Raw genomic sequence first — 15,448 nt, 5'->3', positions numbered from 1 at the left:
CCATTTCAAATAATTGATTCAAATCAGTCCACAATATTGGAGAATTGTGTAAATTTATGTACTTCATCAAACAACTTTGCCAAGTCCACTCGCAACTTTAGAAAATTATGAGTGAATACATACAAATCAGTCCATGGGACATGGGTAAAATTTCCTCCAGGAACTTCCCTTAAAGCAAGCTCCAAAACCAAGCTTATTCCCAGCTCAGAATCACTTGCAATATTTCTCGCCATACCCCCAATCCCTTTCAGTGTTTTTTGATTGGCTGCCCCATTGTTCCATCTTTCTTGATATTTGTTCAGATCAATCCAATCCTGTGTTTTCTCAGTCAAATATTTAATGAAAGCCCTTAAAGTAATCAAGTCATCTCTATTTTGTCATGTGTTAAATCCATTGTATAATTTTGTTTCACAGTTTTCATTTTGCTAATGTCAATCTCTAATTCATCAGCTGATTCTTCCAATTTGTCATGTGTGTCATTAGCACAACGAGCAGCTTCTTTTATCAAATACCTAATTTCATCAGCATTATAAGGCAATAATCTGTTCAATTCCATATTCCTTTTCTATATTTAGCCAAATTCAATTTTTAAAATTCCAATGCTAACTTCTCTAGGTGGCATCTCTATTATCACTGCTGTCATGGGAGTAACTTGTGTCCGAGTTACTGGCAGCCTATTTCCACTTTCACCAGACATGGCTGTGTTCACCGTAATTTCTGCCGGTGCACTCTGTACCATTCCAAAAGGAGTCTGCACTATTGTACTATCTCTCCCAGCACCTGCGTCAACCCCCGATGTAGTAAGGGTTGTGTTCGTCAGTCTGTGTATGGAGGAGGTCTAGAATTCAAAAGCTCACTTATAAATTAAATTATCATGATCTGTCTCCTCATCCTACTTTATTTTCTCTTTACCCTGCTCTTCTTTACCAGTTACTATAACATGTAATGTTTTTACACATTGTCATATCCTCTTCCTAACTTTTCTCCTGGTTATCGAGTTTGCTCTTAAGCCAATGTCTTTATGAACTCTTTACTACTTTAGAGGCTTTCTTGCTCTCCTTTTTAGTAGCTATGCAATCCCATTTATTAAGTGCCACAAACTGTGTAGGTCTGGAAAAATCAGACTTTCTAATATTAAAAGTACCCTCTAACCGAAACTTTAAATCGTCATCCGTCACCATGTGCAGATATTTATTCCATTCTAAAATTCAGGTACAGGTATAGTACCCAACCTCCATCATTTCATAGTCTGGCATTACTTCAGCTGGTATTTTCTGACCCTCTCTGGACATTTCTGTAACTTCAGATTTTGCCGCCAAATTTCTCATTGTTAATTCTAAAAATGAATACACTATATGCTCAAAAAGCAATTTTAAACCCACAACAGTTTAGCGAATAACCACCAATTGCAGTGCGACTCTGTCAAAGGTCAACCTATCCCTGATCGGCTTTGTAAGTAATCAACCAATCTGAGCACTGCTTTGTGATGACGTATCGCCAATCCCAGTGCAGCTTCCTGGCTGTGTAACCAATCACAGCATGATTATTCTGTGAAACTGGAAAACAATTGCAAAACCTCTTTCAAATCAAATAACTAAACAACCTTTTGTTTGTTTACTCTAAAAAGGAGAAAAAAGTTAAGTACATCAAATACAACCCTTCTAATTAATGTTCTGTAGTAGGGGATCTCTGTGTATAGTCATAATCTATGAATAGTCCCGCCCATGTTCGGGGACCCCGGAGCAATCAAAATATCTCTTAAGGTGTCCTGCATTTGCAAACCTGCAAAGACACTTAAGAGACAGACAAAATAATACAGCCTAATACAACATGGCTGCACTGGCCAGCACTTCATCTGAAGTGAACACAAAAGCCAAAATAAAGTTTAAATGTCATTTGTATTCACATCTGACATGTTCCTTTAGTGTATCACACTCCCTTCACCAAAATCCCTTTAAACAATAGAGAGGAAGGGGTGGACAGACAAGCCCTATAGGCTGTCATTATGTGTCTGCTAAAGGGATACCGTGCCTTTAAGGAACTCTCCAGAGACCCCCGGTATCCCAGGATGCACAGCCAAAGCAAGTTACTTTCAGTTCTTTTTTCCGGCTCCTGCTAGCAGGACCCTGGAGCTTGAGCTCTACCCTTTTGGGTGGATATTTGGAATAAATTTTGGTTTTTTGGATAAAATAGTTTGTTCATTCGACGTCTGGAGCCTTTCTCTACTGCATCCTGCAATTTGGTGCAGTTTGATCCACTCTTAGATGGCTTTATTTGATAAATGCCCGGAGTGTGGGAGGAAAAAGGCCAAGACGGACCCACATGATGTCTGTATCCTCTGCTTGTCATCCTCATATGTCCCTGCTACATGTGCCATCTGCAAGACCTTCTCCAAGAGGACCCTGAGGGACAGAGAGAAGATTCGCCTCCAGGGACAGGAGAAGCAGAGGACAGGTGGGACTTCGGGGCATGGGGGATCTCATTCCCCCTCCTCTGCCCATGCTTCAGCCACTGGAGGGACCTCCGGGCAGAAAAAGGAGCAGAAACGGCACCTACCGGCTGGTAGGTCGCGTTCGACGTCGAAGGCGACGACATCGAGAGGTAAAGCACCGGTGTGTTCGCCGTCGATCCAGGGCTCTGGATCTCGGCGTTCGACGTCGAGAGAGGGGCCGGCGAGACCTAGGACTAGGTCGCCGTCGAGGATTCCACAGTCGACGTCGACACACCATCGACGTCGTACCGAGCCCCACGGACAGCGCAGCTCGCCGTCGAGGCGACCCCGCTCGTCTCCTTCGCCGTCGACTCATGGATCGACGCCGACGGCATCGACGCCGAGACACCGGCGACTGCCGTCGAGACGAAGAAGATCGCCGTCGAGGCACAGATCGCCATCGAGGCACAGATCGCCGTCGAGGCACAGATCGCCGTCGAGGCGAAGGAGATCGACGTCGAGGCACAGATCGCCGTCGAAGCGAAGGAGATCGACGTCGGGGCACAGATCGCCGTCGAGGCGAAGGAGATCGACGTCGAGGAGGCATCGCTCGCCGTCGATGTCGAGAGGCTCTCCGTCGACCCGCCGTTCGACGTCGGGGGGCCGCCGAACGGCGAAGATACGCCGTACGAGGTCGACGCTCAGTTCGACGTCGAGGACATCTGGTAACACGTCTTCGGTGATTACAATCTCCAGTCGTGGATCTAGGAGGAGAAGGCGCTGCCCCTCGTTCACGTCAGCACGGGACAGGCCCGCCAAGAAGAGAAGGGTGGACGAGAGTCCGGACAGTGCTGGTCCGGGTTCTCCTGCACGGAGTGATGGAGCTCCGCAGCCTCTCCCTCAGCCGCTGCCTCAGAAGCCTCCTACGCCTCCTCCTCCTCCTCAGCGACCTACGCCACCTCCGCCACCGCCGGTGCCACAGCTCCCGCCGTCTCCTCGGCTACCGGCGATTCCTAAGGCTCCACGCAGACCGAGGTCACGCTCTCGATCTCGCAGGAGGTCACGGAGTAGACACAGATCGTCCACTCACACAAGGCATGGACGACGGAGATATAGATCTCGTTCCAGAGGCACGAGGTATACGGACTCTTCTGGCAATGGACGGCTCTCTCCCTCGCTGTCGGAAACACCGCCTACTCGAATCTCGCCGGTGGATGATATTGCCACTTTCCAGGATGTGCTGATGAGGGGGGCGGCGAAATTGGGAATCTCGGTAGCAGTCCCGGTTCCCACTACCTCTGTGATATTTGAGACATTGCACAAGGCTCACCTGTCACGCCCCCTCCTTCCTCTGGTTCCGGGTTTGGAGGAACCAGCCATGGAGGTCTTCTTGACACCAGCCGTGGTGAAGTCTGCTCCCTCACGGTTGCAGAAAAAGTACAGGGCCCCTGATTCGGACCCGGCGTTCCTCAGGGTGGACCCTCCCCCGGACTCTGTCATTGTGGTTGCGGCTCGTAAACAACACTCCACGACGCCCTCTTCCACGGCGCCTCCGGCTAAGGAGAGTCGCAAGAGGGACTCCTTGGGGAGGAGAATGTGCTCTACGTCGGCCACAACTATGAAGGCTGCTAGCGCCTCCGCTCTGCTGAGTCGCTATGACCGATCGCTTTGGGACTCTCTGCAACAGTTTGCTGCCTCCCTGCCTAGGGATAAAAGGGAGGACTTCCAGGAGGTGCTGAACGAGGGCATGATGGTCTCCAACCAGATCATCAGTGCGGCGGGGGATGCATCGTTGCTGGCGGCCCATGGGTACTGTCATGGAGTACACATGAGGAGACATTCCTGGCTGAGGCTTACCTCTCTGAAACCTGAAGCGCAGCAAAAGATTGCTAACTTGCCTTTCTCTGGCACGACGTTGTTCGGGTCTCATGCGGATGACGAGATGGCCCGCATGAAGGCCGAAGCGGAAACCCTGAAGGCCGTGGGATTGGAAAAACCCAAGGAGCAGAAGAGGTCATTCCGGTCCTACGGCAGGCGTTATTCTAAGCAACGCGGTCAAGGGCGTCAGTCTGGTCACCAACAACAGCACCAGCAACAACAACAGTTCCCGAGGCAGTCCTTTCAAAAGCGCCAGAGGGGCAGAGGCCAGCATCAATCCTCGTCGGGGAACAAAGGCCCGGCCGGGTAGAAGCCCTGAAATGTTACTTCCCCCTCATCCGTTACCCGCTCCGGTGGGGGGAAGTATTCAATACTACCTGGCAGAGTGGAGGACAATAACTCAGGACAAGTGGGTGCTGAATATTGTTTGCAATGGATACAGTCTTCGTTTCACCAGCCCGCCTCCACAGATTCCACCAGTGCGCTCTCCCTACATGGTGCGGGAGCTCCAGTGGGAGGCGGACGTTCTGTTAAAGAAGAAGGCGATAGAAACTGTTCCTTTGAGGCAAAAAGGAAAAGGTCTTTACTCCAGGTTCTTTCTCGTCAGAAAAAAGGACAAGAACGAGTTCAGGCCTATTCTAGATCTGCGTCAAGCAAACAAGTGGATCCGCAGAGAAAAGTTCCGTATGTTGTCCCTGCATCAGATTTACCCTCAGTTGCATCGAGGAGACTGGCTGTGCGCCATAGATCTGCAGGACGCTTACTTTCATGTGCCGATCGCACCAAAGCATCGCAAGTTCCTGAGGTTTCTGGTAGGCAACAACCATTACCAGTATACAGTACTCCCGTTTGGTCTGAAGTCTGCACCACGGACGTTCTCCAAGTGCATGGCAGTGGTGGCAGCACACTTGCGGAAGAACAAAGTGTTTGTGTACCCATACCTGGACGATTGGCTGATCAAAGCTTCCACGTACCGGGAAGCCCAGTGTCACTTCAACAGGACAGCTGCCTTGCTTCATCGCCTGGGACTGCACATCAACATGTCGAAGTCGGTGCCGATCCCTGTGCAGTCTCTCCAGTACTTGGGGGCCTCAGTCAATACCTTGAACGCAAGCGTGTGTCCTTCGGAGGAGAGACGCTTATCGATCCGTGGGAAGGCCCTGCACCTCCTCTCAGCCCACTCTCCTACAGTGAGGACGGTGTCCTCTTTACTGGGGTCGATGGCTTCCTGCATCTTTCTCACCCCCAATGCACGTCTGCATATGAGGCCCCTGCAGGAATGTCTGGAGGATCAATGGGACCAGAGGCGGGGGCGTTGGGAGGACACGATTCATCTGTCCCTACACGCTCTCCAATCTCTGAAATGGTGGTGCTCCTCAGAGAATGTTTGCAAGGGGACTCCCTTTCACAAGGATATTCCGGTCCAGACCATAGTGACCGATGCGTCTCTCCAGGGCTGGGGAGCGCATTCGGGCCCTCTTCAGATTCAAGGGGTATGGTCACAGACGGAGATGACTTACCACATCAACTTTTTGGAACTCAGAGCAGTACACTTGGCCCTGAAGGCGTTCCATCCCTCCTTCAAGACGAACTCCCTGCTAGTTCAGACGGACAATACTACTACCATGTATTACCTCAACAAGCAGGGGGGCTCCCGTTCACGCACGCTGTCTCGGGAGGCGCAGACGATCTGGAATTGGCTGGTGGCCAGGAACCTAACGATCACGGCGACCCATCTGCCGGGAGTGCAGAATGCCCAAGCCGATGCGCTCAGCAGGCTCGTTCAAGAAAATCACGAGTGGGTGCTAAACGACGACGTGCTAAGAGGCGTCTTCGCAGAGTGGGGCACTCCGGATATCGATCTTTTCGCTACGGCAGAAAACAGCAAATGCCGCGACTTCGCGTCCAGGTACTACCAACCAGGGACACTGGGGAATGCCCTATGGATCAGCTGGTCGAAAAGCTTTCTCTACGCCTTTCCACCCATTCCCCTGATTCCGGCGGGGCTGATCAAGCTGTCGCAATCCAGAGCCAGGATGATCCTGATTGCTCCGGAGTGGCCGAGGCAACGGTGGTTCACCGACCTTCTTCACCGGTCTGTTCTGCCGCACCGGTGCCTGCCGTGTCGGCCGGACCTTCTCACGAAGTTCGGAGGACAGATGGTTCACCCCAATCTCTCGTCCTGGAGTTTGGCAGCATGGCTCCTGAGCTAGTACAGTATGGACACTTGAACCTACCTCAGGACTGTATGGAGATCTTGAAAGAGGCGAAGAGACCGTCTACGAGGACTTCTTACGCCTATAAGTGGAAGAGATTCTGCTTATGGTGCACGGCAAAGGACATTGACCCTACATCCTGTAAAGAAGATGTTATTTTGCCTTATCTGCTGCAGTTAGCTCAATCTGGGCTTAATTTTCAGTCTATTAAAGTTCATCTCGCAGCTTTGACTGCGTATAGAAAGGGCCCTTCCCAAACCTCATTTTTTCAAATCCCTGTGATTAAAGATTTTTTTGGAGGGTTTGCGTAAGGTGTTTCCCCCTGTTAGACGGCCTTCTCCGCCATGGGAATTGAACGTGGTGTTGTCCAGATTAATGAGGGAGCCTTTTGAGCCTATTCATAAGGCTTCTCTGCAGCATTTGTCCTGGAAGGCCGCCTTCCTTGTGGCCATTACATCGGCCAGGAGAGTAAGTGAGATTCAGGCTCTGTGTTGTCAAGAGCCGTATACTGTGTTCCATGCTTCTAAAGTGGTAATGCGTACTCATCCTAAGTTTTTACCTAAAGTGATATCTGATTTCCATGTAAATCAAATGATAACTTTGCCTACATTTTTTCAGCATCCCTCCTCTCCGGCGGAGAGGTCTCTGCATTCACTAGATGTGCGTAGGGTGTTGAAATTCTATCTCGATAAGACAAAAGACATCCGCAGGTCGGATCAACTGTTTGTAAATTACGGTTCCGTAAGAACTGGTCTACCTACCTCGAAACAATCCATCTCCAGATGGATTGTGTCATGTATTCAGCTCTGTTATCAGAAAGCTAATAAGACGTTAGGAGGTAAGCCTACAGCGCATTCGACTAGGGGCAAAGCAGCGACTACAGCTTTGCTTAGGAATGTTCCAATTGCTGACATTTGTAAGGCTGCCACCTGGAAGTCGGTCCATACGTTTACAAAGCATTACTGCCTGGACTCTGATGCTAGGGCAGATGCGCAGGTTGGACAGGCTTCGCTGAGGAATTTGTTTGCACAGTGATTTGTTGGTGTTTGGTTTTACTCCACCGCTGTTTGTTGTTTGGGATGGGCTTGCCATTCTATTCATAGATTATGACTATACACAGAGATCCCCTACTACAGAAGGAGTAGTTTCTTACCTGTAACTCCAGTTCTGTAGTAGGGGTATCTCTGTTATAGTCATAAGCGACCCTCCCTCCTCCCCGGTGGAGTACCCTGACAGTATCAGGCCTGTTGTTATACACCTTCAAAAAGAACTGAAAGTAACTTGCTTTGGCTGTGCATCCTGGGATACCGGGGGTCTCTGGAGAGTTCCTTAAAGGCACGGTATCCCTTTAGCAGACACATAATGACAGCCTATAGGGCTTGTCTGTCCACCCCTTCCTCTCTATTGTTTAAAGAGATTTTGGTGAAGGGAGTGTGATACACTAAAGGAACATGTCAGATGTGAATACAAATGACATTTAAACTTTATTTTGGCTTTTGTGTTCACTTCAGATGAAGTGCTGGCCAGTGCAGCCATGTTGTATTAGGCTGTATTATTTTGTCTGTCTCTTAAGTGTCTTTGCAGGTTTGCAAATGCAGGACACCTTAAGAGATATTTTGATTGCTCCGGGGTCCCCGCACATGGGCGGGACTATTCATAGATTATGACTATAACAGAGATACCCCTACTACAGAACTGGAGTTACAGGTAAGAAACTACTCCTTCATACTAAAGATTAAAACTACAACTGTGTTTAAGCAACTATTGTACTGGTGGACTACCGTCCTGTCGTCTTCTACCTACTTCAATGCAAATTTACAAACTCAGTTTCTCCCTATTCATACTAGCACTCCAATACCGTTCAGGAGCGCACAGCCAATACAGATAGTCACTTTTCAGTAGTAATCAACATCGGAAAGTTGCCAAAATTCTAAAAAGTCCTTTCTCTCTCAGACCGAGCATTAAAGGTTAAAAAAATCACAGAAAACTTTTGGGGACACCTTTAAAGAGGAAGAGCTCCTATGCTAACCATCCTCGGCCACCAAAATGTGTGGAAACCGAACCCCAATAATTTATTCAACACAATGATTTACACACTCGGATTTTTACCTCTGGCAGTTTGGTTCGGCTGTTTTAGTTGATCTAGCGGCAAGAGACACCACCCTCCCCAACATAACACCTACTGATTAGAAGAGTAGCAACACATAGATACAGTGACTACTCAGTAACTGAGTTCTAGATCAAAATAAGTTTAAGACATTTATTGCAGAGTTAATAATATAAGTAAAAAGTGCATAGATTGCCAAGAAGGCTCAGAAACGGAACACAAAATCAGATATCGGAACTAGAATCCCTATTTAAGCAGTTAATCTCCCTAGATTGTAAGTGTCAAACTCATAAAAAGTACTGACTGCATTCTAATGGAGAATAAAGAAAATTTCAAATAAATCAGTCAGAGTCTCTGGAGGAATTTGAGAAGTCGCCCCAAAGCTTCAAAACTAAGTTTTTGATATACATTTTCTGCATAAACAATTAACACTCTACAGATTCAGCATTAGATGATTATGGTTAGCGCGTATTGGCAAACCGAAAGCTACATCATTATAATAGTTAATACTCTGAGCATTAACCTATTTCTTGGGGTAAAAGAAATCTTCCATTTTCCTCCGCAGCAACTGCACTCCCGGAGATGTGCTCTGTGGAAACTGTGGTGAGAGAAGACTTGCAGCGGGTCACTGATTGGGAGGGGGAATGAACAGGAGCAAGATGAGCAGAACACCAGAAACTTCAGCCATTCTATTGAAATGGAGTCTTGCACGAAAATGTGAATTTTTAAACCATAGCGAGAAACATAAAAGAGCTCACCCCCCCTCAATGAACTGCAACCCTCATTTCCGTAAAATTGCGTTGTCACTTCCGCCGCATTTTTGTTGTGTCCTACAATTGTTGTTGTAAGTGTAACACCTTTTGCACATTTTTTCAGTGGATTGCTGGGATGGGCCTGATGGAATGCCAGTGATCTACCACGGACATACCTTAACCACCAAAATCAAGTTCTCAGATGTTTTGTCAACCATCAAAGAGCACGCCTTTGTCACTTCAGAGTGAGTATAGGGGGTTTGGATGCGAGTGTTCATTGTCCAGAGCAGCAGTGTTGTGCCTCCATTCCAACTTTAAATTATATACTTCTCATTCTCGCAGACACCCAGTCATTCTCTCAATTGAGGACCACTGCAGCATTGCTCAGCAGAGGAACATGGCCCATCAGTTTAAGAAGGTCTTCGGGGAAATGCTTTTGACAAAGCCAGTGGATATTGCTGCTGATGGGCTGCCTTCACCAAACCAGCTGAAGAGGAAAATTCTGATTAAGGTGAGTGATTTTTATATAGGTGGTGTGTTTAAAAGGTAGGGTGACTGGCTTGCACTGTTTTCTTAAGATTTGTGTGTATTCAGTGGCTGGCATATTTTTGGTGTTTGCTTGTATTTGGCAAATAGGGCTATGTATGTGCCTATACATGTGTATTGGGCACGGTGTTTGGTGGCAGATGTTTTAGGCGAACTGTTGTGTTTTAAAAGACTGCAGTGTTTGCGATATCATGTGTGCTGTGTTAGGCAATTTGTGATGGTTGTAGGGTTCTGCCAAATCAAATGTGTCACAGGTAAGATATGTGGTGTGTATTATGTTCAGTTGGGCTCAATTAGTGAGCGCTTTTGGTGGATGGCTGTGGTGTGCTTGGACTGTGAATCTGATGCAGCACATCTGGCAACTGAAGTATGTTTGGTGGGCTGCTTGTACCGTTTTGTTTATTGCGTATTATGTGTCTAATATGAGAGATGTGTATAGTGAGTGCATTCTGTCTTCTAAGTGTGATATTGTTAGGGAGAAAGTGTTTCCCGCAGTTTGTCAATCTTGTTAGCGCTACATATCACTGGTGGTTTCTCTAATACTAGAAGCAGTGAAAGAGTAGGAGAAACAACAATGTTTTTTAATAAAGTAAATCTGAACCTTTCCCATCACTAGGTCAAGTGTAGGCCAGTAGACAGTAATTGCAAAACATTAATGTTTTTTCTCCTGTTTCTGATTTCAACTGAAGTGCCTGTGCATAGGTTTCTACTTAAAAAAACTGAATGTCTGTTGGCTATCTTAACATGGACGCTATAGGCAGAAACATGCTATGATCTTCAACCACCATGGAGTGCATAATTCTGTTATATTGATGGGATTCAGTTAAGCCATACATTACTCTTGTATATGTTGCCTAAATAAAGGATTTAAATAGAAAATTCCCCATTCCCACCAGAGCAGCAATATATTGGCTCACTCTGTTACTCTTTGATCACTGACTTTCTTTTTAAAAAGGTGTGTGTGGGTCAAATGGTGTCAACTAAATCTCTATAGCTCCACTCTGCATTTTCACTGTTCCAGTATTGCCATTTAGTGTACCTTTGCTCCTGACTCAGTTAACTTATTTCCCATCTTTTAGTGAAGCAGTTGATAGCTTTGTCCCACTGCGGCCCTCACTTGAAGTTCCAGCATAGGAAACTCCTCCCTCATTCAAAACTACATCCCTTTGGGGGTTTAGCTTTTGGCGTCTCCAATCTGTCGTGTGGGAGGGAAGTAAAAGTCACAGATTAAAAGTGGCAGCGATTTGGAAACCACAAACAGAGAGGCAGAATACGTCTTCTGCAACCACGCTGGAATCTGCAGAATTCAGGGAAAACTACAATCAGAACTTGGATCACTTGGAAGAACTTTTTCTGAAAGATGCAGTCTCTGGCTGAGCTATAGTGGAACGTTTAGATGCCTGCAGAGTGGAACTCCTAGTAGTATCTGTCTTGCCTTTTAACAGGAGACCATGCTGAATGTTGCATCCCATCAGTGTATCCCATGTGGGAGCTGAAGCTGCTGTAATGAAATTCAAGCTAGAATGTCATGTGACAAGGGTTACCCTTCTGATAAGAGAAGTCCATGCAGAGGTTTAATTCCAGGAGGCCTTGTCTAACATATCCAGAGGCCTGGGGCACCCCTGCCCTGCTCCCCTGCCAAAGTAGTTATTTTGAACGTTTCTATTAAAACTGATGCCCCATCTGTGGGTACCAATAAGTTAATCTACTTGTTGTCCAGAAGAACCCCAAGGTTGAGGGCAAGGGAAACTCCTGAGCATTCCTAAAGGATGATCTTCCACTTGAGGAGATTATATTTATTCCAAATGGGAGTGAGGTGCTGGAATGTCCTATATCAGACCCTGTACCTCTCTTACAAACATATTGAGTAGCATACTATTTAAACTTGGGCAATTTACTTTCCTGAGGCATTTTCCAAATGTAATCACTCACTCATTTAGCCAATTGGGAAAGGAATCCAGCGGATACCTTTAGGGTGACTCTTGCCCTCCCTAAAAAGTTCATATGATCAAAGATTGCATTTTCTGTCTTGCAGCACAAAAAGCTGGCCGAGGGCAGTGCTTACGAAGAGATGCCAACTTCTACAGTGTACTCTGAAAATGACATCAGCAACTCCATCAAGAATGGCATCCTATACCTAGAAGATCCCATCAACCATGTAAGTCTGTGTCTTGTTGTTTTCAGTAAACAAAGAGGCAACTTGTGTGAAAAAGTCGGCAGCTTTTCACGCATCATAGCTGACCTCTATTTTATCTCCTGGGAATTAAGCCTCTCCTGCCATTTTATTTCCCATAGGTATCCTGACCACTAGTTTCAGTTTCTAGGTTGTGTGTCCAAGACTGAGGGTTTGTCAGAGTGCCAGCCAGTAAGTGTTAGAAAGATCAGTGTGCTGCTTGTTAGAACTCTGTTTCACAAGTTGATCCCACGGAAGTCATCCAAAGTTAAATTCATGTTCTTGGGTATGCTTTGGAGGTATTCTGCTAGGATACTTGGGGCGGTGTTTGGAACTAGCAGCACAGTCCCAGTTATCTAATCTTTAACAGACACCCTTTTCCAGCCTTAATTGATTGATTGCCCAAAGGCTCCTCTGGTGTGCCTCTCACATATGGCTTCTCGTTGGGTATCTTTCTATATAGATAGACTGACACCCTTCTCCATGTACCTTGCAAGTGTCACGGGTGTGATGGTCGCTTTAATCTGTGATCCTTTCAATAAGATTATATTTTTACTCAATGGGAAAGAAAAGGCTGGGATCCAGGAGCCCTTTAATATTGATAAAAGTATAACTAACCTACATTTTATATTTCCTTTGAAATTCTGTTTGCAGAATGTGGCCAAGTGATCTAACGACATTGTAGTACACTAGTTAATGTCCTGCTTTTACATTGAAGAGCATTTATATAATAGCGGAGTACGCTATACTACAACACAAAGTGTTGAGTTCTATTTATAATTAAATGACCAGTCCAGATTAAGAATGACATTGGCCCAGTTTTGTCGATATTGAAGGATTGCCAGCTTAGGACACCTTAAGTGTGGGTGTTAAAGTCTCATTTTTTAGGTCGAGCCTGGGCAGTGTGTGCTGCTGCGAGGCTTGCATTATTGGAGTATGGCTTTGAAGCCCTGCCCACTCTCCGCCCATATTTGTCATTGTCTTGTGTCATTGCCCTGTGTAAACGCTGGCTTGTGAGTCGTTATTAGGCATGTTAGTCCCTCCTTGGTACCACCCTGTCTACATTTGTAACCTCCCATGGCGACTGGCCCCTTTACTTCTGTTGCGCCACAGTATGTCTTATTTAGTCTGCAAGCACTCTTTTTTTTAAAGGGTTTCTCCTACTGCAGACACGACGTGCTTTCCTCGCCATGCGCGCTTTCAATTTCAAGCTGCCCCGGACAATGGCGGCCGCTTCTTTGAAGTGAAATAGGTCTCGCATTTACAAGAGTTTCAGCTATTGCCATTGTAAATGACAATAGCTTATACTCTCGTAAATGCGAGACCCATTGCATTGCAAATGCTTGTGTTTTACAGTATCTGGAAATAGTACTTGAAAGAGCAGGGAAATGGCTATTGTCAGTTCTCTTGTGGCACCGGGGACTTGCCATCTGAGGGACCCTATGCACCTCAACTATAGGTGTCTCCTACTACTCAGTCGGGAGGTAGCGGTGTGACACATATGTTCTTTTTTTCTTTTTTTTTTTTTTTTTGGGTCACTGTGGAAGACATCCTTTCCCCTTTCTGTAAATGTCGCTGTGAAGTTGATCTTTGGTTTCAGAATTGGTTGTAAAATAGAACGCTTGTTTTTAATTAAGCACCTCACCCCACCTTCCCTCCCCAAAAAGTATTTTTAAAAAAGGGGAGGATCGATGATTTGAAATGGCTTACATGCGGAAATGTATACATCAGTTTGCAAAGCCAACTAGCCAAATTGTCTTTGGAATTCTGACAGCCCGGTCTCCCAAATTGCCAATTTACAACTCTCACCTCATTGGTGTTACAGGGGGGCAAATACAGCTGTCCCAACTCAGCTTGTAAAATGTTTCCAGTTTTTATTAAATGTATGTACCCTCTCCCCACCCAAACTTTAAAAGTTTCATTGGTGGGAGCAGGAGCTTTTCCCCAACTACCTTCAAGTGATGCTCACTGTAGGAAACTGGAATTTTGCTGAAGCTATCTCCCCACTTTTGCCTCATTATTAACTACTAGATGCAGGTTTTCAACTCTGACAGTGCACTGAGGCCAGCTAACCAGACCTCCGGGCCAGTGCACCTTCCCCTAAAACCAGTTAAAGTCTAATTGTAACCCAATTAGCAAGAGCTTTAGCACCCCTATAAGTCCCTAATAAATGGTACCCCCGGTACCTAGGGATGCGGTACTAAAGAGGGTCCCTAAGGGCTGCTGTATGTCTTATGCAACCAGAAGGGACCCACACACAAATTACATGCAGGTTGCCATTGCAGACTGCGTGTCATGGTGCAAACCATGAGTGAAAATACGACATAGCACACTCCCTGTGTGCCATGCCAGAGTCATTGCATGTAATATATGTAAGTCACCCCTACAGCAGGCTTTGTAACCCTAAGGCAGAGTGCATTATATTACATGTGAGGACATATCTGCATGTGCAGATATGCCCCTTTGCTCTCTAGTTCAATAACTAGATGGTACAAGTGAATAGAGAAGCCATCTTAAGTATATGTACTGGGCACTGGTCATCGCAAGTTACCCAGCTACATGATGGCTTCACTGAAAACTATGGTGTTTGGTATCAAACACCGTGTCTTAATAAATCTGTACTGATGCCAGTACTAGATCTATTATGATATGCACCCAGAGGGCAACTTAGAGGTGCCCCCTGAAACTTTACTAGTCTTCTAGCGTGCTAGCTGACTGCTCTTCCAGCCTGCCACCACGGATGCGTTTCTGACCCCATGTAGGTGAGAGCCCAGCACTTACGAGGTCAGGAATAATGCCTGCTCTGAAAGGAGGTGTTATCACCTCCTCCAGCAAGATTGCTAGGGAACTGCATACCAAGGGCAGAGGCATCAAAGCCTCTGCCGCCTTTGACATGCTACCCCAGCTTCCCCCAGACTTTGGGAAGGCCACCCCCTGCTCTGAGGCCAATTTAGCACCAGGACAAGTGGGAAATTAGATAGTCAGGAGACGTGTTGCACTACCAGGCTGGGCAAACCTCTAGGGTGGGCAGCCTGAAATGGATAGCCAGCAAAGGATTTCACCATCTTGTTTGTGATGAAATTAGGAACTCTGGGACAGGCTGATGCGCACTCCTCACCGGAAGTGGTCAACTAGGGGATGTAGTGACTCCAGGGGTAAGTAACCATTGACTACCCTACACACCCCTTATTACCCCTAAATTGAGTATTTAGGTGGCCCCCCTGAAACCAGGAAAACAGATTCACTTGATCAAAGAAGAAGGACAAAGACGAGCCAAAGAACGCAAGAACTGTGGACTAGCTGTGGACTTGGCACCAAACACTGCCTGCCTACTTCTGTCTCGGC

General features: G+C 46.6%; 1 protein-coding gene across 4 annotated transcripts in view; it reads left to right on the top strand.

Annotated features, from left to right (window-relative positions):
• Positions 1-15,448, top strand: part of PLCG1 (phospholipase C gamma 1) — a 398,460-nt gene that overhangs the window by 277,390 nt on the left and 105,622 nt on the right. For all 4 annotated transcript variants that reach the window (XM_085619110.1, XM_085619111.1, XM_085619109.1 and 1 more), the window contains exons 12-14: positions 9,509-9,629; positions 9,727-9,895; positions 11,966-12,088. In XM_085619110.1, the coding sequence (XP_085475236.1) occupies positions 9,509-9,629; positions 9,727-9,895; positions 11,966-12,088 (413 nt within the window). The remainder of the gene's footprint in view (positions 1-9,508; positions 9,630-9,726; positions 9,896-11,965; positions 12,089-15,448) is intronic.

Source organism: Triturus cristatus, chromosome 7, assembly GCF_964204655.1.
Source record: "Triturus cristatus chromosome 7, aTriCri1.1, whole genome shotgun sequence".
Classification (NCBI taxonomy): Eukaryota; Metazoa; Chordata; class Amphibia; order Caudata; family Salamandridae; genus Triturus; species Triturus cristatus.
The sequence above is the reverse complement of the archived record's forward strand: the minus strand, read 5'-3'. Positions and strand labels throughout refer to the sequence as shown.